General features: G+C 38.6%; 1 protein-coding gene across 1 annotated transcript in view; it reads left to right on the forward strand.

Moving 5' to 3' along the window:
* The window catches only part of si:ch211-250g4.3 (extracellular matrix-binding protein ebh), a 50,041-nt gene extending 27,774 nt beyond the window's left edge, over positions 1–22,267 (forward strand). Inside the window, exon 4 of the mRNA XM_068721200.1 lies at positions 1–22,267. This exon is cut by the window's left edge and continues 16,294 nt beyond it. Within this exon, the coding sequence (XP_068577301.1) occupies positions 1–21,353 (21,353 nt within the window). The 3' untranslated portion in view covers positions 21,354–22,267.
* The last annotated feature ends 1,848 nt before the right edge of the window (positions 22,268–24,115 follow it).

The following is a 24,115-nucleotide window of genomic DNA, read 5'->3' on the forward strand; positions in this document are numbered from 1 at the left end:
TGAACAAAATGAAGGAAGAGGTTGAAGCTTCCATGAACACCATTAGTGGAGAGAGAGAACAACTCAGTCAGATGAAGAGTAGTACTGACATGGACAGATACAGGTTGGACAATGAAAAGGACAGAATGAAAGGAGAAAGGTTTGAACTGAAAATAAGAGAAGATCAACTCTTGAATAAAATGAAATCAGTAGAAACTCTGAGAGAAAAACTTCAACAGCTGATTGAAAGGATGAGTGAAGACGAGAAAAAGAAGATGGAAAGATTACAACAAAACAATGAAGATGTAGTATTGCTGTACTCTGTATTGGAACAAAAGCTTGCAGCTCTAGATGTACAGAAAGAAAACATGGCTTGTTACAGTGAGCTGATAGAGAGGGAAAAGAAAAGTCTGATAAGTATACTAACAGACATGGTCATCCAGAGAGAAGACATGGAAAACCAATGGAAGCAGAAACTGGAGTTGGACAAACAAGATGTTAACAAACTGAAGGCAGAACTGAAGCAAGACAGAGATGATCTGGATAGAGACAGTGAGATGATGAACAAAGACAAACTGGACTTGGAGCTGATGAGGTCTGACATCCTGAAACAAAGAGACATATTAGAACAAGAGAAACAAGATATAAAAGGGGAAAGAGGCAAATTGGAGATCACAAAGACTGAGCTCCAAAAGAAGAAAGAACTTGCAGACAGTCAGCTTGATGAGATAAACAGAGAGAAAGGCAACATTAATGGTGTGACCCTTCAGCTTCAGACAGAAAGAGACAAACTTGAGAATGACATGAACATGATTATCTTAAAACAAGAAGAACAAGAACACAAGGAAGACGAGTTCAAAAAACAAACACAAGAACTGGAAACCAGTAAGAAGAGTGTACTGGCAGAAAGAGAGGAACTGGAACTTTGGAGGAAGGATCTGAACAAAATGAAGGAAGAGGTTGAAGCTTCCATGAACACCATTAGTGGAGAGAGAGAACAACTCAGTCAGATGAAGAGTAGTACTGACATGGACAGATACAGTTTGGACAATGAAAAGGACAGAATGGAAGGACAAAGGTCTGAACTGAAAATAAGAGAAGATCAACTCTTGAATAAAATGAAATCAGTAGAAACTCTGAGAGAAAAACTTCAACAGCTGAATGAAAGGATGAGTGAAGACAAGAAAAAGAAGATGGAAAGATTACAACAAAACAATGAAGATGTAGTAATGCTGTACTCTGTATTGGAACAAAAGCTTGCAGCTCTAGATGTACAGAAAGAAAACATGGCTTGTTACAGTGAGCTGATAGAGAGGGAAAAGAAAAGTCTTATAAGTATGCTGACAGACATGGTCATCCAGAGAGAAGACATGGAAAACCAATGGAAGCAGAAGTTTGAGTTGGACAAACAAGATGTTAACAAACTGAAGGCAAAACTGAAGCAAGACAGAGATGATCTAGATAGAGACAGTGAGATGATGAACAAAGACAAACTGGACTTGGAGCTGATGAGGTCTGACATCCTGAAACAAAGAGACATATTAGAACAAGAGAAACAAGATATTAAAGGGGAAAGAGGCAAATTGGAGATCACAAAGACTGAGCTCCAAAAGAAGAAAGAACTTGCAGACAGTCAGCTTGATGAGATAAACAGAGAGAAAGGCAACATTAAAGGCGTGATCCTTCAGCTTCAGACAGAAAGAGACAAACTTGAGAACGACATGAACATGATTATCTTAAAACAAGAAGAACAAGAACACAAGGAAGACGAGTTCAAAAAACAAACACAAGAACTGGAAACCAGTAAGAACAGGGTTGTGGCTGAAAGACAGGAACTGGAACTTTGGAGGAAGGATCTCAACAAGAAGAAAGAAGAGGTTGAAGCTGCCACGAACACCATCAGTGGAGAGAGAAAACAACTCAGTCAGATGAAGACTGAAGTCAAGAGGGAGAGGGAAATGCTTTCAGATGATGAGAGAATGAAAGAATTGTCTGAGCTGAAAAAGAAAGCGGATCAGTTGAATAGTAAAATGAAATCCTTTGAAACTCTGAGAGCAAAACTCAAACATTTCAGTGAAACAACACAAGAAGTTCTAAAAACCAAAATGGAGACATTAGCACAACACACTGAAGACGTACAAAAACTGTGCATTGTGATGGAGCAAAAGCAAACAGAACTTGATGAAGACACAAACAAGTTGTCTGGTTACATTCAAGTGTTTAACAGAGAAAAGCAAGGTATCATTACTACGCTTTCAAACCTTTTCCAAAACAGAAATGAAATGGATGACCAGAGGAAGACAAAGGCTGTTTTGGAAGCACAAGATGATGAAAAGCTAAAGACTGACATGACCCAAAAGAGAGAGGATCAGAAACATATCTATGACAGTATGACCAAAGACAAACTGGACTTGGAGCTGATGAAGTCTGACATTAAGAAACAAATGAACTTGTTAGAACAAGACAGTCAAGAAATGAAAGAGAGGAAAGACGAGCTCCAAATCACAATGATTCAGCTAAAAGACCAGAAAGAACACATCAGCAGCTTCCTCAATGAGATCAACAGAGAGAAAAGCAACATTAAAGAGCTGGCCCTTCAGGTCGAGACACAAAGAGACAAAGTTCACAGTGTGGAGAACATTATTGCTTTGAAACAAAAAGAACAAGATCTCAAAGATGCTGACATCCAGAAACAAAGACAAGAACTGGAAACCAGTAAGAAGAGTGTACTGGCAGAAAGAGAGGAACTGGAACTTTGGAGGAAGGATCTGAACAAAATGAAGGAAGAGGTTGAAGCTTCCATGAACACCATTAGTGGAGAGAGAGAACAACTCAGTCAGATGAAGAGTAGTACTGACATGGACAGATACAGGTTCGACAATGAAAAGGACAGAATGGAAGGAGAAAGGTTTGAACTGAAAATAAGAGAAGATCAACTCTTGAATAAAATGAAATCAGTAGAAACTCTGAGAGAAAAACTTCAACAGCTGATTGAAAGGATGAGTGAAGACGAGAAAAAGAAGATGGAAAGATTACAACAAAACAATGAAGATGTAGTATTGCTGTACTCTGTATTGGAACAAAAGCTTGCAGCTCTACATGTACAGAAAGAAAACATGGCTTGTTACAGTGAGCTGATAGAGAGGGAAAAGAAAAGTCTGATAAGTATACTAACAGACATGGTCATCCAGAGAGAAGACATGGAAAACCAATGGAAGCAGAAATTGGAGTTGGACAAACAAGATGTTAACAAACTGAAGGCAAAACTGAAGCAAGACAGAGATGATCTAGATAGAGACAGTGAGATGATGAACAAAGACAAACTGGACTTGGAGCTGATGAGGTCTGACATCCTGAAACAAAGAGACATATTAGAACAAGAGAAACAAGATATAAAAGGGGAAAGAGGCAAATTGGAGATCACAAAGACTGAGCTCCAAAAGAAGAAAGAACTTGCAGACAGTCAGCTTGATGAGATAAACAGAGAGAAAGGCAACATTAATGGTGTGACCCTTCAGCTTCAGACAGAAAGAGACAAACTTGAGAATGACATGAACATGATTATCTTAAAACAAGAAGAACAAGAACACAAGGAAGACGAGTTCAAAAAACAAACACAAGAACTGGAAACCAGTAAGAAGAGTGTACTGGCAGAAAGAGAGGAACTGGAACTTTGGAGGAAGGATCTCAACAAGAAGAAAGAAGAGGTTGAAGCTGCCATGAACACCATTAGTGGAGAGAGAGAACAACTCAGTCAGATGAAGACTGAAGTCAAGAGGGAGAGGGAAATGCTTTCAGATGATGAGAGAATGAAAGAATTGTCTGAGCTGAAAAAGAAAGCGGACCAGTTGAATAGTAAAATGAAATCCTTTGAAACTCTGAGAGCAAAACTCAAACATTTCAGTGAAACAACACAAGAAGTTCTAAAAACCAAAATGGAGACATTAGCACAACACACTGAAGACGTACAAAAACTGTGCATTGTGATGGAGCAAAAGCAAACAGAACTTGATGAAGACACAAACAAGTTGTCTGGTTACATTCAAGTGTTTAACAGAGAAAAGCAAGGTATCATTACTACGATTTCAAACCTTTTCCAAAACAGAAATGAAATGGACGACCAGGGGAAGACAAAGGCTGTTTTGGAAGCACAAGATGATGAAAAGCTAAAGACTGACATGACCCAAAAGAGAGAGGATCAGAAACATATCTATGACAGTATGACCAAAGAGAAACTGGACTTGGAGCTGAAGAAGTCTGACATGAAGAAACAAATGAACTTGTTAGAACAAGACAGTCAAGAAATGAAAGAGAGGAAAGACGAGCTCCAAATCACAATGATTCAGCTAAAAGACCAGAAAGAACACATCAGCAGCTTCCTCAATGAGATCAACAGAGAGAAAAGCAACATTAAAGAGCTGGCCCTTCAGGTCGAGACACAAAGAGACAAAGTTCACAGTGTGGAGAACATTATTGCTTTGAAACAAAAAGAACAAGATCTCAAAGATGCTGACATCCAGAAACAAAGACAAGAACTGGAAACCAGTAAGAAGAGTGTACTGGCAGAAAGAGAGGAACTGGAACTTTGGAGGAAGGATCTGAACAAAATGAAGGAAGAGGTTGAAGCTTCCATGAACACCATTAGTGGAGAGAGAGAACAACTCAGTCAGATGAAGAGTAGTACTGACATGGACAGATACAGGTTGGACAATGAAAAGGACAGAATGGAAGGAGAAAGGTTTGAACTGAAAATAAGAGAAGATCAACTCTTGAATAAAATGAAATCAGTAGAAACTCTGAGAGAAAAACTTCAACAGCTGATTGAAAGGATAAGTGAAGACGAGAAAAAGAAGATGGAAAGATTACAACAAAACAATGAAGATGTAGTATTGCTGTACTCTGTATTGGAACAAAAGCTTGCAGCTCTAGATGTACAGAAAGAAAACATGGCTTGTTACAGTGAGCTGATAGAGAGGGAAAAGAAAAGTCTGATAAGTATACTAACAGACATGGTCATCCAGAGAGAAGACATGGAAAACCAATGGAAGCAGAAATTGGAGTTGGACAAACAAGATGTTAACAAACTGAAGGCAGAACTGAAGCAAGACAGAGATGATCTGGATAGAGACAGTGAGATGATGAACAAAGACAAACTGGACTTGGAGCTGATGAGGTCTGACATCCTGAAACAAAGAGACATATTAGAACAAGAGAAACAAGATATAAACGGGGAAAGAGGCAAATTGGAGATCACAAAGTCTGAGCTCCAAAAGAAGAAAGAACTTGCAGACAGTCAGCTTGATGAGATAAACAGAGAGAAAGGCAACATTAATGGTGTGACCCTTCAGCTTCAGACAGAAAGAGACAAACTTGAGAATGACATGAACATGATTATCTTAAAACAAGAAGAACAAGAACACAAGGAAGACGAGTTCAAAAAACAAACACAAGAACTGGAAACCAGTAAGAAGAGTGTACTGGCAGAAAGAGAGGAACTGGAACTTTGGAGGAAGGATCTGAACAAAATGAAGGAAGAGGTTGAAGCTTCCATGAACACCATTAGTGGAGAGAGAAAACAACTCAGTCAGATGAAGAGTAGTACTGACATGGACAGATACAGTTTGGACAATGAAAAGGACAGAATGGAAGGACAAAGGTCTGAACTGAAAATAAGAGAAGATCAACTCTTGAATAAAATGAAATCATTAGAAACTCTGAGAGAAAAACTTCAACAGCTGAATGAAAGGATGAGTGAAGACAAGAAAAAGAAGATGGAAAGATTACAACAAAACAATGAAGATGTAGTATTGCTGTACTCTGTATTGGAACAAAAGCTTGCAGCTCTAGATGTACAGAAAGAAAACATGGCTTGTTACAGTGAGCTGATAGAGAGGGAAAAGAAAAGTCTGATAAGTATACTGACAGACATGGTCATCCAGAGAGAAGACATGGAAAACCAATGGAAGCAGAAGTTGGAGTTGGACAAACAAGATGTTAACAAACTGAAGGCAGAATTGAAGCAAGACAGATATGATCTGGATAGAGACAGTGAGATGATGAACAAAGACAAACTGGACTTGGAGCTGATGAGGTCTGACATCCTGAAACAAAGAGACATATTAGAACAAGAGAAACAAGATATAAAAGGGGAAAGAGGCAAATTGGAGATCACAAAGACTGAGCTCCAAAAGAAGAAAGAACTTGCAGACAGTCAGCTTGATGAGATAAACAGAGAGAAAGGCAACATTAAAGGCGTGATCCTTCAGCTTCAGACAGAAAGAGACAAACTTGAGAACGACATGAACACGATTATCTTAAAACAAGAAGAACAAGAACACAAGGAAGACGAGTTCAAAAAACAAACACAAGAACTGGAAACCAGTAAGAACAGGGTTGTGGCTGAAAGACAGGAACTGGAACTTTGGAGGAAGGATCTCAACAAGAAGAAAGAAGAGGTTGAAGCTGCCACGAACACCATCAGTGGAGAGAGAAAACAACTCAGTCAGATGAAGACTGAAGTCAAGAGGGAGAGGGAAATGCTTTCAGATGATGAGAGAATGAAAGAATTGTCTGAGCTGAAAAAGAAAGCGGATCAGTTGAATAGTAAAATGAAATCCTTTGAAACTCTGAGAGCAAAACTCAAACATTTCAGTGAAACAACACAAGAAGTTCTAAAAACCAAAATGGAGACATTAGCACAACACACTGAAGACGTACAAAAACTGTGCATTGTGATGGAGCAAAAGCAAACAGAACTTGATGAAGACACAAACAAGTTGTCTGGTTACATTCAAGTGTTTAACAGAGAAAAGCAAGGTATCATTACTACGCTTTCAAACCTTTTCCAAAACAGAAATGAAATGGATGACCAGAGGAAGACAAAGGCTGTTTTGGAAGCACAAGATGATGAAAAGCTAAAGACTGACATGACCCAAAAGAGAGAGGATCAGAAACATATCTATGACAGTATGACCAAAGACAAACTGGACTTGGAGCTGATGAAGTCTGACATTAAGAAACAAATGAACTTGTTAGAACAAGACAGTCAAGAAATGAAAGAGAGGAAAGACGAGCTCCAAATCACAATGATTCAGCTAAAAGACCAGAAAGAACACATCAGCAGCTTCCTCAATGAGATCAACAGAGAGAAAAGCAACATTAAAGAGCTGGCCCTTCAGGTCGAGACACAAAGAGACAAAGTTCACAGTGTGGAGAACATTATTGCTTTGAAACAAAAAGAACAAGATCTCAAAGATGCTGACATCCAGAAACAAAGACAAGAACTGGAAACCAGTAAGAAGAGTGTACTGGCAGAAAGAGAGGAACTGGAACTTTGGAGGAAGGATCTGAACAAAATGAAGGAAGAGGTTGAAGCTTCCATGAACACCATTAGTGGAGAGAGAGAACAACTCAGTCAGATGAAGAGTAGTACTGACATGGACAGATACAGGTTCGACAATGAAAAGGACAGAATGGAAGGAGAAAGGTTTGAACTGAAAATAAGAGAAGATCAACTCTTGAATAAAATGAAATCAGTAGAAACTCTGAGAGAAAAACTTCAACAGCTGATTGAAAGGATGAGTGAAGACGAGAAAAAGAAGATGGAAAGATTACAACAAAACAATGAAGATGTAGTATTGCTGTACTCTGTATTGGAACAAAAGCTTGCAGCTCTACATGTACAGAAAGAAAACATGGCTTGTTACAGTGAGCTGATAGAGAGGGAAAAGAAAAGTCTGATAAGTATACTAACAGACATGGTCATCCAGAGAGAAGACATGGAAAACCAATGGAAGCAGAAATTGGAGTTGGACAAACAAGATGTTAACAAACTGAAGGCAAAACTGAAGCAAGACAGAGATGATCTAGATAGAGACAGTGAGATGATGAACAAAGACAAACTGGACTTGGAGCTGATGAGGTCTGACATCCTGAAACAAAGAGACATATTAGAACAAGAGAAACAAGATATAAAAGGGGAAAGAGGCAAATTGGAGATCACAAAGACTGAGCTCCAAAAGAAGAAAGAACTTGCAGACAGTCAGCTTGATGAGATAAACAGAGAGAAAGGCAACATTAATGGTGTGACCCTTCAGCTTCAGACAGAAAGAGACAAACTTGAGAATGACATGAACATGATTATCTTAAAACAAGAAGAACAAGAACACAAGGAAGACGAGTTCAAAAAACAAACACAAGAACTGGAAACCAGTAAGAAGAGTGTACTGGCAGAAAGAGAGGAACTGGAACTTTGGAGGAAGGATCTCAACAAGAAGAAAGAAGAGGTTGAAGCTGCCATGAACACCATTAGTGGAGAGAGAGAACAACTCAGTCAGATGAAGACTGAAGTCAAGAGGGAGAGGGAAATGCTTTCAGATGATGAGAGAATGAAAGAATTGTCTGAGCTGAAAAAGAAAGCGGACCAGTTGAATAGTAAAATGAAATCCTTTGAAACTCTGAGAGCAAAACTCAAACATTTCAGTGAAACAACACAAGAAGTTCTAAAAACCAAAATGGAGACATTAGCACAACACACTGAAGACGTACAAAAACTGTGCATTGTGATGGAGCAAAAGCAAACAGAACTTGATGAAGACACAAACAAGTTGTCTGGTTACATTCAAGTGTTTAACAGAGAAAAGCAAGGTATCATTACTACGATTTCAAACCTTTTCCAAAACAGAAATGAAATGGACGACCAGGGGAAGACAAAGGCTGTTTTGGAAGCACAAGATGATGAAAAGCTAAAGACTGACATGACCCAAAAGAGAGAGGATCAGAAACATATCTATGACAGTATGACCAAAGAGAAACTGGACTTGGAGCTGAAGAAGTCTGACATGAAGAAACAAATGAACTTGTTAGAACAAGACAGTCAAGAAATGAAAGAGAGGAAAGACGAGCTCCAAATCACAATGATTCAGCTAAAAGACCAGAAAGAACACATCAGCAGCTTCCTCAATGAGATCAACAGAGAGAAAAGCAACATTAAAGAGCTGGCCCTTCAGGTCGAGACACAAAGAGACAAAGTTCACAGTGTGGAGAACATTATTGCTTTGAAACAAAAAGAACAAGATCTCAAAGATGCTGACATCCAGAAACAAAGACAAGAACTGGAAACCAGTAAGAAGAGTGTACTGGCAGAAAGAGAGGAACTGGAACTTTGGAGGAAGGATCTGAACAAAATGAAGGAAGAGGTTGAAGCTTCCATGAACACCATTAGTGGAGAGAGAGAACAACTCAGTCAGATGAAGAGTAGTACTGACATGGACAGATACAGGTTGGACAATGAAAAGGACAGAATGGAAGGAGAAAGGTTTGAACTGAAAATAAGAGAAGATCAACTCTTGAATAAAATGAAATCAGTAGAAACTCTGAGAGAAAAACTTCAACAGCTGATTGAAAGGATAAGTGAAGACGAGAAAAAGAAGATGGAAAGATTACAACAAAACAATGAAGATGTAGTATTGCTGTACTCTGTATTGGAACAAAAGCTTGCAGCTCTAGATGTACAGAAAGAAAACATGGCTTGTTACAGTGAGCTGATAGAGAGGGAAAAGAAAAGTCTGATAAGTATACTAACAGACATGGTCATCCAGAGAGAAGACATGGAAAACCAATGGAAGCAGAAATTGGAGTTGGACAAACAAGATGTTAACAAACTGAAGGCAGAACTGAAGCAAGACAGAGATGATCTGGATAGAGACAGTGAGATGATGAACAAAGACAAACTGGACTTGGAGCTGATGAGGTCTGACATCCTGAAACAAAGAGACATATTAGAACAAGAGAAACAAGATATAAACGGGGAAAGAGGCAAATTGGAGATCACAAAGTCTGAGCTCCAAAAGAAGAAAGAACTTGCAGACAGTCAGCTTGATGAGATAAACAGAGAGAAAGGCAACATTAATGGTGTGACCCTTCAGCTTCAGACAGAAAGAGACAAACTTGAGAATGACATGAACATGATTATCTTAAAACAAGAAGAACAAGAACACAAGGAAGACGAGTTCAAAAAACAAACACAAGAACTGGAAACCAGTAAGAAGAGTGTACTGGCAGAAAGAGAGGAACTGGAACTTTGGAGGAAGGATCTGAACAAAATGAAGGAAGAGGTTGAAGCTTCCATGAACACCATTAGTGGAGAGAGAAAACAACTCAGTCAGATGAAGAGTAGTACTGACATGGACAGATACAGTTTGGACAATGAAAAGGACAGAATGGAAGGACAAAGGTCTGAACTGAAAATAAGAGAAGATCAACTCTTGAATAAAATGAAATCATTAGAAACTCTGAGAGAAAAACTTCAACAGCTGAATGAAAGGATGAGTGAAGACAAGAAAAAGAAGATGGAAAGATTACAACAAAACAATGAAGATGTAGTATTGCTGTACTCTGTATTGGAACAAAAGCTTGCAGCTCTAGATGTACAGAAAGAAAACATGGCTTGTTACAGTGAGCTGATAGAGAGGGAAAAGAAAAGTCTGATAAGTATACTGACAGACATGGTCATCCAGAGAGAAGACATGGAAAACCAATGGAAGCAGAAGTTGGAGTTGGACAAACAAGATGTTAACAAACTGAAGGCAGAATTGAAGCAAGACAGATATGATCTGGATAGAGACAGTGAGATGATGAACAAAGACAAACTGGACTTGGAGCTGATGAGGTCTGACATCCTGAAACAAAGAGACATATTAGAACAAGAGAAACAAGATATAAAAGGGGAAAGAGGCAAATTGGAGATCACAAAGACTGAGCTCCAAAAGAAGAAAGAACTTGCAGACAGTCAGCTTGATGAGATAAACAGAGAGAAAGGCAACATTAAAGGCGTGATCCTTCAGCTTCAGACAGAAAGAGACAAACTTGAGAACGACATGAACACGATTATCTTAAAACAAGAAGAACAAGAACACAAGGAAGACGAGTTCAAAAAACAAACACAAGAACTGGAAACCAGTAAGAACAGGGTTGTGGCTGAAAGACAGGAACTGGAACTTTGGAGGAAGGATCTCAACAAGAAGAAAGAAGAGGTTGAAGCTGCCACGAACACCATCAGTGGAGAGAGAAAACAACTCAGTCAGATGAAGACTGAAGTCAAGAGGGAGAGGGAAATGCTTTCAGATGATGAGAGAATGAAAGAATTGTCTGAGCTGAAAAAGAAAGCGGATCAGTTGAATAGTAAAATGAAATCCTTTGAAACTCTGAGAGCAAAACTCAAACATTTCAGTGAAACAACACAAGAAGTTCTAAAAACCAAAATGGAGACATTAGCACAACACACTGAAGACGTACAAAAACTGTGCATTGTGATGGAGCAAAAGCAAACAGAACTTGATGAAGACACAAACAAGTTGTCTGGTTACATTCAAGTGTTTAACAGAGAAAAGCAAGGTATCATTACTACGCTTTCAAACCTTTTCCAAAACAGAAATGAAATGGATGACCAGAGGAAGACAAAGGCTGTTTTGGAAGCACAAGATGATGAAAAGCTAAAGACTGACATGACCCAAAAGAGAGAGGATCAGAAACATATCTATGACAGTATGACCAAAGACAAACTGGACTTGGAGCTGATGAAGTCTGACATTAAGAAACAAATGAACTTGTTAGAACAAGACAGTCAAGAAATGAAAGAGAGGAAAGACGAGCTCCAAATCACAATGATTCAGCTAAAAGACCAGAAAGAACACATCAGCAGCTTCCTCAATGAGATCAACAGAGAGAAAAGCAACATTAAAGAGCTGGCCCTTCAGGTCGAGACACAAAGAGACAAAGTTCACAGTGTGGAGAACATTATTGCTTTGAAACAAAAAGAACAAGATCTCAAAGATGCTGACATCCAGAAACAAAGACAAGAACTGGAAACCAGTAAGAAGAGTGTACTGGCAGAAAGAGAGGAACTGGAACTTTGGAGGAAGGATCTGAACAAAATGAAGGAAGAGGTTGAAGCTTCCATGAACACCATTAGTGGAGAGAGAGAACAACTCAGTCAGATGAAGAGTAGTACTGACATGGACAGATACAGGTTCGACAATGAAAAGGACAGAATGGAAGGAGAAAGGTTTGAACTGAAAATAAGAGAAGATCAACTCTTGAATAAAATGAAATCAGTAGAAACTCTGAGAGAAAAACTTCAACAGCTGATTGAAAGGATGAGTGAAGACGAGAAAAAGAAGATGGAAAGATTACAACAAAACAATGAAGATGTAGTATTGCTGTACTCTGTATTGGAACAAAAGCTTGCAGCTCTACATGTACAGAAAGAAAACATGGCTTGTTACAGTGAGCTGATAGAGAGGGAAAAGAAAAGTCTGATAAGTATACTAACAGACATGGTCATCCAGAGAGAAGACATGGAAAACCAATGGAAGCAGAAATTGGAGTTGGACAAACAAGATGTTAACAAACTGAAGGCAAAACTGAAGCAAGACAGAGATGATCTAGATAGAGACAGTGAGATGATGAACAAAGACAAACTGGACTTGGAGCTGATGAGGTCTGACATCCTGAAACAAAGAGACATATTAGAACAAGAGAAACAAGATATAAAAAGGGAAAGAGGCAAATTGGAGATCACAAAGACTGAGCTCCAAAAGAAGAAAGAACTTGCAGACAGTCAGCTTGATGAGATAAACAGAGAGAAAGGCAACATTAATGGTGTGACCCTTCAGCTTCAGACAGAAAGAGACAAACTTGAGAATGACATGAACATGATTATCTTAAAACAAGAAGAACAAGAACACAAGGAAGACGAGTTCAAAAAACAAACACAAGAACTGGAAACCAGTAAGAAGAGTGTACTGGCAGAAAGAGAGGAACTGGAACTTTGGAGGAAGGATCTCAACAAGAAGAAAGAAGAGGTTGAAGCTGCCATGAACACCATTAGTGGAGAGAGAGAACAACTCAGTCAGATGAAGACTGAAGTCAAGAGGGAGAGGGAAATGCTTTCAGATGATGAGAGAATGAAAGAATTGTCTGAGCTGAAAAAGAAAGCGGATCAGTTGAATAGTAAAATGAAATCCTTTGAAACTCTGAGAGCAAAACTCAAACATTTCAGTGAAACAACACAAGAAGTTCTAAAAACCAAAATGGAGACATTAGCACAACACACTGAAGACGTACAAAAACTGTGCATTGTGATGGAGCAAAAGCAAACAGAACTTGATGAAGACACAAACAAGTTGTCTGGTTACATTCAAGTGTTTAACAGAGAAAAGCAAGGTATCATTACTACGATTTCAAACCTTTTCCAAAACAGAAATGAAATGGACGACCAGGGGAAGACAAAGGCTGTTTTGGAAGCACAAGATGATGAAAAGCTAAAGACTGACATGACCCAAAAGAGAGAGGATCAGAAACATATCTATGACAGTATGACCAAAGAGAAACTGGAGTTGGAGCTGAAGAAGTCTGACATGAAGAAACAAATGAACTTGTTAGAACAAGACAGTCAAGAAATGAAAGAGAGGAAAGACGAGCTCCAAATCACAATGATTCAGCTAAAAGACCAGAAAGAACACATCAGCAGCTTCCTCGATGAGATCAACAGAGAGAAAAGCAACATTAAAGAGCTGGCCCTTCAGGTCGAGACACAAAGAAACAACATTCACAGTGTGGAGAACATTATTGCTTTGAAACAAATAGAACAAGATCTCAAAGATGCTGACATCCAGAAAGAAAGACAAGAACTGGAAACCAGTAAGAAGAGTGTACTGGCAGAAAGAGTGGAACTGGAACTTTGGAGGAAGGATCTGAACAAAATGAAGGAAGAGGTTGAAGCTTCCATGAACACCATTAGTGGAGAGAGAGAACAACTCAGTCAGATGAAGAGTAGTACTGACAAGGACAGATACAGTTTGGACAATGAAAAGGACAGAATGGAAGGAGTAAGGTCTGAACTGAAAATAAGAGAAGATCAACTCTTGAATAAAATGAAATCAGTAGAAACTCTGAGAGAAAAACTTCAACAGCTGAATGAAAGGATGAGTGAAGACAAGAAAAAGAAGATGGAAAAATTACAACAAAACAATGAAGATGTAGTAATGCTGTACTCTGTATTGGAACAAAAGCTCGCAGCTCTAGATGTACAGAAAGAAAACATGGCTTGTTACAGTGAGCTGATAGAGAGGGAAAAGAAAAGTCTTGTAAGTATACTGACAGACATGGTCATCCAGAGAGAAGACATGGAAAACCAATGGAAGCAGAAGTTGGAGTTGGACAAACAAGATGTTAACAAACTGAAGGCAGAACTGAAGCAAGACAGAGATGATCTGGATAGAGACAGTGAGATGATGAACAAAGGCAAACTGGACTTGGAGCTGATGAGGTCTGACATCCTGAAACAAAGAGACATATTAGAACAAGAGAAACAAGATATTAAAGGGGAAAGAGGCAAATTGGAGATCACAAAGACTGAGCTCCAAAAGAAGAAAGAACTTGCAGACAGTCAGCTTGATGAGATAAACAGAGAGAAAGGCAACATTAATGGTGTGACCCTTCAGCTTCAGACAGAAAGAGACAAACTTGAGAATGACATGAACATGATTATCTTAAAACAAGAAGAACAAGAACACAAGGAAGACGAGTTCAAAAAACAAACACAAGAACTGGAAACCAGTAAGAAGAGTGTACTGGCAGAAAGAGAGGAACTGGAACTTTGGAGGAAGGATCTGAACAAAATGAAGGAAGAGGTTGAAGCTTCCATGAACACCATTAGTGGAGAGAGAAAACAACTCAGTCAGATGAAGAGTAGTACTGACATGGACAGATACAGTTTGGACAATGAAAAGGACAGAATGGAAGGACAAAGGTCTGAACTGAAAATAAGAGAAGATCAACTCTTGAATAAAATGAAATCATTAGAAACTCTGAGAGAAAAACTTCAACAGCTGAATGAAAGGATGAGTGAAGACAAGAAAAAGAAGATGGAAAGATTACAACAAAACAATGAAGATGTAGTATTGCTGTACTCTGTATTGGAACAAAAGCTTGCAGCTCTAGATGTACAGAAAGAAAACATGGCTTGTTACAGTGAGCTGATAGAGAGGGAAAAGAAAAGTCTGATAAGTATACTGACAGACATGGTCATCCAGAGAGAAGACATGGAAAACCAATGGAAGCAGAAGTTGGAGTTGGACAAACAAGATGTTAACAAACTGAAGGCAGAATTGAAGCAAGACAGATATGATCTGGATAGAGACAGTGAGATGATGAACAAAGACAAACTGGACTTGGAGCTGATGAGGTCTGACATCCTGAAACAAAGAGACATATTAGAACAAGAGAAACAAGATATAAAAGGGGAAAGAGGCAAATTGGAGATCACAAAGACTGAGCTCCAAAAGAAGAAAGAACTTGCAGACAGTCAGCTTGATGAGATAAACAGAGAGAAAGGCAACATTAAAGGCGTGATCCTTCAGCTTCAGACAGAAAGAGACAAACTTGAGAACGACATGAACACGATTATCTTAAAACAAGAAGAACAAGAACACAAGGAAGACGAGTTCAAAAAACAAACACAAGAACTGGAAACCAGTAAGAACAGGGTTGTGGCTGAAAGACAGGAACTGGAACTTTGGAGGAAGGATCTCAACAAGAAGAAAGAAGAGGTTGAAGCTGCCACGAACACCATCAGTGGAGAGAGAAAACAACTCAGTCAGATGAAGACTGAAGTCAAGAGGGAGAGGGAAATGCTTTCAGATGATGAGAGAATGAAAGAATTGTCTGAGCTGAAAAAGAAAGCGGATCAGTTGAATAGTAAAATGAAATCCTTTGAAACTCTGAGAGCAAAACTCAAACATTTCAGTGAAACAACACAAGAAGTTCTAAAAACCAAAATGGAGACATTAGCACAACACACTGAAGACGTACAAAAACTGTGCATTGTGATGGAGCAAAAGCAAACAGAACTTGATGAAGACACAAACAAGTTGTCTGGTTACATTCAAGTGTTTAACAGAGAAAAGCAAGGTATCATTACTACGCTTTCAAACCTTTTCCAAAACAGAAATGAAATGGATGACCAGAGGAAGACAAAGGCTGTTTTGGAAGCACAAGATGATGAAAAGCTAAAGACTGACATGACCCAAAAGAGAGAGGATCAGAAACATATCTATGACAGTATGACCAAAGACAAACTGGACTTGGAGCTGATGAAGTCTGACATTAAGAAACAAATGAACTTGTTAGAACAAGACAGTCAAGAAATGAAAGAGAGGAAAGACGAGCTCCAAATCACAATGATTCAGCTAAAAGACCAGAAAGAACACATCAGCAGCTTCCTCAATGAGATCAACAGAGAGAAAAGCAACATTAAAGAGCTGGCCCTTCAGGTCGAGACACAAAGAGACAAAGTTCACAGTGTGGAGAACATTATTGCTTTGAAACAAAAAGAACAAGATCTCAAAGATGCTGACATCCAGAAACAAAGACAAGAACTGGAAACCAGTAAGAAGAGTGTACTGGCAGAAAGAGAGGAACTGGAACTTTGGAGGAAGGATCTGAACAAAATGAAGGAAGAGGTTGAAGCTTCCATGAACACCATTAGTGGAGAGAGAGAACAACTCAGTCAGATGAAGAGTAGTACTGACATGGACAGATACAGGTTCGACAATGAAAAGGACAGAATGGAAGGAGAAAGGTTTGAACTGAAAATAAGAGAAGATCAACTCTTGAATAAAATGAAATCAGTAGAAACTCTGAGAGAAAAACTTCAACAGCTGATTGAAAGGATGAGTGAAGACGAGAAAAAGAAGATGGAAAGATTACAACAAAACAATGAAGATGTAGTATTGCTGTACTCTGTATTGGAACAAAAGCTTGCAGCTCTACATGTACAGAAAGAAAACATGGCTTGTTACAGTGAGCTGATAGAGAGGGAAAAGAAAAGTCTGATAAGTATACTAACAGACATGGTCATCCAGAGAGAAGACATGGAAAACCAATGGAAGCAGAAATTGGAGTTGGACAAACAAGATGTTAACAAACTGAAGGCAAAACTGAAGCAAGACAGAGATGATCTAGATAGAGACAGTGAGATGATGAACAAAGACAAACTGGACTTGGAGCTGATGAGGTCTGACATCCTGAAACAAAGAGACATATTAGAACAAGAGAAACAAGATATAAAAGGGGAAAGAGGCAAATTGGAGATCACAAAGACTGAGCTCCAAAAGAAGAAAGAACTTGCAGACAGTCAGCTTGATGAGATAAACAGAGAGAAAGGCAACATTAATGGTGTGACCCTTCAGCTTCAGACAGAAAGAGACAAACTTGAGAATGACATGAACATGATTATCTTAAAACAAGAAGAACAAGAACACAAGGAAGACGAGTTCAAAAAACAAACACAAGAACTGGAAACCAGTAAGAAGAGTGTACTGGCAGAAAGAGAGGAACTGGAACTTTGGAGGAAGGATCTCAACAAGAAGAAAGAAGAGGTTGAAGCTGCCATGAACACCATTAGTGGAGAGAGAGAACAACTCAGTCAGATGAAGACTGAAGTCAAGAGGGAGAGGGAAATGCTTTCAGATGATGAGAGAATGAAAGAATTGTCTGAGCTGAAAAAGAAAGCGGATCAGTTGAATAGTAAAATGAAATCCTTTGAAACTCTGAGAGCAAAACTCAAACATTTCAGTGAAACAACACAAGAAGTTCTAAAAACCAAAATGGAGACATTAGCACAACACACTGAAGACGTACAAAAACTGTGCATTGTGATGGAGCAAAAGCAAACAGAACTTGATGAAGACACAAACAAGTTGTCTGGTTACATTCAAGTGTTTAACAGAGAAAAGCAAGGTATCATTACTACGATTTCAAACCTTTTCCAAAACAGAAATGAAATGGACGACCAGGGGAAGACAAAGGCTGTTTTGGAAGCACAAGATGATGAAAAGCTAAAGACTGACATGACCCAAAAGAGAGAGGATCAGAAACATATCTATGACAGTATGACCAAAGAGAAACTGGAGTTGGAGCTGAAGAAGTCTGACATGAAGAAACAAATGAACTTGTTAGAACAAGACAGTCAAGAAATGAAAGAGAGGAAAGACGAGCTCCAAATCACAATGATTCAGCTAAAAGACCAGAAAGAACACATCAGCAGCTTCCTCGATGAGATCAACAGAGAGAAAAGCAACATTAAAGAGCTGGCCCTTCAGGTTGAGACACAAAGAAACAACATTCACAGTGTGGAGAACATTATTGCTTTGAAACAAATAGAACAAGATCTCAAAGATGCTGACATCCAGAAAGAAAGACAAGAACTGGAAACCAGTAAGAAGAGTGTACTGGCAGAAAGAGTGGAACTGGAACTTTGGAGGAAGGATCTGAACAAAATGAAGGAAGAGGTTGAAGCTTCCATGAACACCATTAGTGGAGAGAGAGAACAACTCAGTCAGATGAAGAGTAGTACTGACAAGGACAGATACAGTTTGGACAATGAAAAGGACAGAATGGAAGGAGTAAGGTCTGAACTGAAAATAAGAGAAGATCAACTCTTGAATAAAATGAAATCAGTAGAAACTCTGAGAGAAAAACTTCAACAGCTGAATGAAAGGATGAGTGAAGACAAGAAAAAGAAGATGGAAAAATTACAACAAAACAATGAAGATGTAGTAATGCTGTACTCTGTATTGGAACAAAAGCTCGCAGCTCTAGATGTACAGAAAGAAAACATGGCTTGTTACAGTGAGCTGATAGAGAGGGAAAAGAAAAGTCTTGTAAGTATACTGACAGACATGGTCATCCAGAGAGAAGACATGGAAAACCAATGGAAGCAGAAGTTGGAGTTGGACAAACAAGATGTTAACAAACTGAAGGCAGAACTGAAGCAAGACAGAGATGATCTGGATAGAGACAGTGAGATGATGAACAAAGGCAAACTGGACTTGGAGCTGATGAGGTCTGACATCCTGAAACAAAGAGACATATTAGAACAAGAGAAACAAGATATTAAAGGGGAAAGAGGCAAATTGGAGATCACAAAGACTGAGCTCCAAAAGAAGAAAGAACTTGCAGACAGTCAGCTTGATGAGATAAACAGAGAGAAAGGCAACATTAATGGTGTGACCCTTCAGCTTCAGACAGAAAGAGACAAACTTGAGAATGACATGAACATGATTATCTTAAAACAAGAAGAACAAGAACACAAGGAAGACGAGTTCAAAAAACAAACACAAGAACTGGAAACCAGTAAGAACAGGGTTGTTGCTGAAAGACAGGAACTGGAACTTTGGAGGAAGGATCTCAACAAGAAGAAAGAAGAGGTTGAAGCTGCCACAAACACCATCAGTGGAGAGAGAGAACAACTCAGTCAGATGAAGACTGAAGTCAAGAGGGAGAGGGAAATGCTTTCAGATGATGAGAGAATGAAAGAATTGTCTGAGCTGAAAAAGAAAGCGGATCAGTTGAATAGTAAAATGAAATCCTTTGAAGCTCTGAGAGCAAAACTCAAACATTTCAGTGAAACAACACAAGAAGTTCTAAAAACCAAAATGGAGACATTAGCACAACACATTGAAGACATACAAAAACTGTGCATTGTGATGGAGCAAAAGCAAACAGAACTTGATGAAGATACAAACAAGTTGTCTGGTTACATTCAAGTGTTTAACAGAGAAAAGCAAGGTATCATTACTATGATTTCAAACCTTTTCCAAAACAGAAATGAAATGGACGACCAGGGGAAGACAAAGGCTGTTTTGGAAACACAAGATGATGAAAAGCTAAAGACTGACATGACCCAAAAGAGAGAGGATCAGAAACATATCTATGACAGTATGACCAAAGAGAAACTGGACTTGGAGTTGATGAAGTCTGACATGAAGAAACAAATGAACCTGTTAGAACAAGACAGTCAAGAAATGAAAGAGAGGAAAGACGAGCTCCAAATCACAATGACTCAGCTAAAAGACCAGAAAGAACACATCAGCAGCTTCCTCGATGAGATCAACAGAGAGAAAAGCAACATTAAAGAGCTGGCCCTTCAGGTCGAGACACAAAGAGACAAAGTTCACAGTGTGGAGAACATTATTGCTTTGAAACAAAAAGAACAAGATCTCAAAGATGCTGACATCCAGAAACAAAGACAAGAACTGGAAACCAGTAAGAAGAGTGTACTGGCAGAAAGAGAGGAACTGGAACTTTGGAGGAAGGATCTGAACAAAATGAAGAAAGAGGTTGAAGTTTCCATGAACATTATCAGTGGAGAGAGAGAACAATTCAGTCAGATGATAAGTAGTACTGACATGGACAGACACTGTTTTGACAAGGAAAAGGACAGAATGGAAGGAAAAAGATCTCAACTGAAACCTGAACTTTCCAGATTAATGCCCTTCATGCGTCGTCTGAGACCAAAAGTCAATCAGCTGAATCAAAGGAGACATGAGGACTACGCAAAGAGTATGGATAGATCAGGGCAGAAATATGGGGACATGCTTTATTATGACCCGATACAAAAACCGAAGAAACAAATGGTGCCAAAGAAGTTTGACAAAGAAGTACAAACTGAGGTTGTAAAAGAATTTCTTCAGGAGCAAGATCACGAGAAACACTATTTGATTAAACCTAAAGAACATGAATGTGAGAAGGGTGTTCTTCAGTTTGATGTCGCAATCCAGACTGAAAAGGTTGAACATCAGCAGAAGTTAGAGGGAGATACACATAATTTTGAAAGAGAAGGTAAATACTTGAAAACTGAGAGGGAAGGTCTGCTGATGGTGACTGAGAATGAAGAGGTGAAACATGAACAAAAAACAAAACTTACAACAACATTTGAGTCGCTTTCAGAGCAAGTTGATTTTACATATATGAAAATGTCAAAAAGGGATTGTTTGCGAAATATCTGGAAGGACACAAAAATGGAACGGAAGGAGATTGATCAGATGAAGCGCATGAGTCATCAGATGAGAAACCACCTAGAGAAAAGATTGAAAGGGATGAATCACAAAGAAAAGGAACCATTGGAGAAGAAACTGAAACAGGGACTAAGTAAGGACATGAAATCCCAGAGTGACTGTGTGAGAGGCCGCACAAAACTCAATGAAAAATACACAGAGCTCAAAGAATTTAAGGTTCAGGTCCTCAGTGCGATTGAGAAACTTTGTGTCAAAGAAAAAGTGTCAAAGACATTGACAACTAGTGACGAAGCTAGTCAAACTTTCCAGGTTGATATAACCGCAGGGAATGCAACAGTGTCGGTAACAGGACATGCTTTTGCCAAAACGTATCAAGAACAGATAAGGGTAGAACAAACTGAGGAAGCTCCAGAGACGTCCTGTGGACTCCTTTGTCAGCTCCAGCATTACTGCTATCGATGCTGCTGCCACTGCTGTGCATGCTGCATGCCAGTCTTCCAAGAGGAGAAATGAGAGACAGGTCTATGTCACTGTTATGATCAATTTGAATGTTCTTGCCATACATTTAAAACACAGTATTTAAAATTTTCTTAAACAAATAGTTGGCTTGACCACTTGTTAAACAAAGATAACACCTGCAAATTTAGAATTTTTTTTAAATTTATAGTCAAATATGTGTCACATCCAGAATGAACAGATAGTCCAAAAAACAGAATTTTTTAATTATCAGCTTGATGTCAGGTTTCCTGATATATATTTTCTTACTTTCTTCTTATTTTACTGTTCTTAAGTTTCTGGGTGTCAGCCTTTGGGCACTGAGTGTGTATCCAACCAAATCACACATTCAAGAGGAAGCAACAGAAATGATTGACAGAGCGCAAAAATGCAAATAGAGTGAGGTGAAACGTCAAGTGAGCAAAATTGAATTCAAAAGAAGAGTGAATGCAGGTGGTACACTTTAACTGTGTTCTGGCAACTGCGGTCACACCGTGTGTTTCTGGTCTGATTGAGCCGGGGGGAAGGAGGGGCCAACTTTCAATGCTGCGTTTACAGACAGTAAGCAACAACTCCTGCATAGTATGCCTTTAAGTGAAATCAAACAATTGTTTAAACCACCATGAGCACTAACAAAAGGAAATATGATAACTCAAAATGTCAAGGTATTTCAGCAGATTAGTATAACATGTGTGAGCCTTGTGTGTCTTGAAAAATATGTTATTACTGGCTACATTATCAATTGTTGGTTAGCATGATAAGATTTAATAGTGTACTTAAACCATTTCAAGAGTGTGTGCTTAATTTTCAGTTTTGCAATTAGCAAAATCTCAGTTCTTCATATATGAATTGTAAGGCAAAGTATTAAACTTAAGAATCAATTTTCACTTTACAGAATCTTTAATAATAAAGGAGTGACCAAGTTGACGCCATTCTTTTTGTTGATTCTGCTGCTGGTTTGTTCTTCTTGCTCTGCTTTTAAAGTATTCATTCATTTACCTTGGTATGATACCATTTTTTAAGAAAACTAAACTAAGCATTCAAAAATCAAATGTTAAAAAAAGTAAAAATTAGACAACTAAAGGCACAAAAGAGTTCCACTTGGGAAAATTCTTTGGAAGGACAGCTTTGTGTATTTTTATGCTTAATTGTATATACAGTCAATTTAAGTAAAATAAAACAGATATCATTCTGCTATTGGATACTTTCATTGTTAACCATGTGTTACAAAGTTCAAACAAGGGAACTAATTCCATTTAAATACAATAATATGGTATGATAAGATGAGACAATTTTTAACTTAACTTATGTGTATGTCAGCTGCCATAAATCAGTTTTATCATCATAGTAGATTGTAATTAACTGGAGCAAAAACTTGTTTTCTAACACGTAGATGATAAACCCCTGAATATAAACAGCCTCCATTGAAATCAGATGGGAAATGTAACTCAGTAACGGTCCGAATAAGTCAATCTATGTAGCTGGCTTATAACGGTATGCCTGTGAGCAACCAGGTTTACTTTATTGAAATACTTCCGCCATCAACGTCATGATTTAGACCGTTTTGAAATAAAAATACAATATTTACTGATTATTAGGCCTTAATAGTCAAAGATTATCAGCTGCAATAATTAATAACTAATACGTTTTTCACTCTTTTTTGTTTGTTTTTCACTTTTTTGTGACATCCAAGCATCTACAGAGTGCCCCTGACAAATGGTTATGCCTAAATGTTCGAATAATTTAATTTTTAAATATGTAATATTTTCACTCTTCCTCTGCTTATATGTTGGTGTCATTATGTGCCACAAGCTGCCAGTGCCAACAGTTGTCAGAGGAGTGTTCCCCCCTGGTTCGTGTACATTTTGATAGTCTGTTTTATGGATTATTTGTTTTTTTTCTTTTGAAGAGCGACGCAAAGTAAGACAGGTAGTCCGGAAGTAAAAAAAATGTCAAAATAAAAGTCAAGGCAATAGAATGACCGTATGCAAGACAACTGTTAGTCTATGGTGCAAGCACATACCAGGGTAACATTAGAAGAAAAATAAATAAATATAAATAAATAAACATGGGCCGATGGGAGTATGCTAGCAACAATAGTTGACTACATGCGATTTAATATTAATTGATCCATCTACACAGCAATAATCAATTGCTTTTCAATTAATCTGTGGATTGTTTGATGCAATACAGTTCGTAATATAGTTTAATCAAAATCCTATTGTGACAACAATGGGTGTTGTCAGGAAATGTGGCTCCACCCGCTCAGCTCGGCAGCTTATTGACGGGTGCCGAACGATTGCCGCTCGCTAGGCACAGTTGTGGCACCTGACTGACGCTTGCCGCTGAAGTGCCACTGCAGTGCCAGTGCCACAAGGAGGATCTCAGCCTTGCTGCCCCAAGTTGCTCCTCCGGCGCTGTAGTGACCATACTTTACTGCTATTGGCTGCTGATTGAGCTTGATTGTTTAGACATGTACTCAGAGAAACTATACACATTGTTCCCATTACTTTATATCATGGCGTTTATTTTGGCACTTATGTTCAGTCAGTGTCCATCACTTCCAATACGTTTGATTACAAAATTGAAACAAATATTGCCACACAATGTTTTCCAAAAACGGTTGGCCTCTTTCTCCTTATCAGCAACACAGTGATTCACTGGCATCAAATAGGCTGAGGCTAGCCCAGGCTTGTACCAAAACACCACCTAGAGCTTGAAAGGCATATTACACATAAACACTAATGGCTTCTGGTAGAAGACAGAGCAATTTTCAAACA

Source organism: Cebidichthys violaceus, unplaced genomic scaffold (assembly GCF_023349555.1).
Source record: "Cebidichthys violaceus isolate CVI_PGR_0920_01 unplaced genomic scaffold, fCebVio1.0.p SCAF_27, whole genome shotgun sequence".
NCBI classification, from domain to species: Eukaryota; Metazoa; Chordata; class Actinopteri; order Perciformes; family Stichaeidae; genus Cebidichthys; species Cebidichthys violaceus.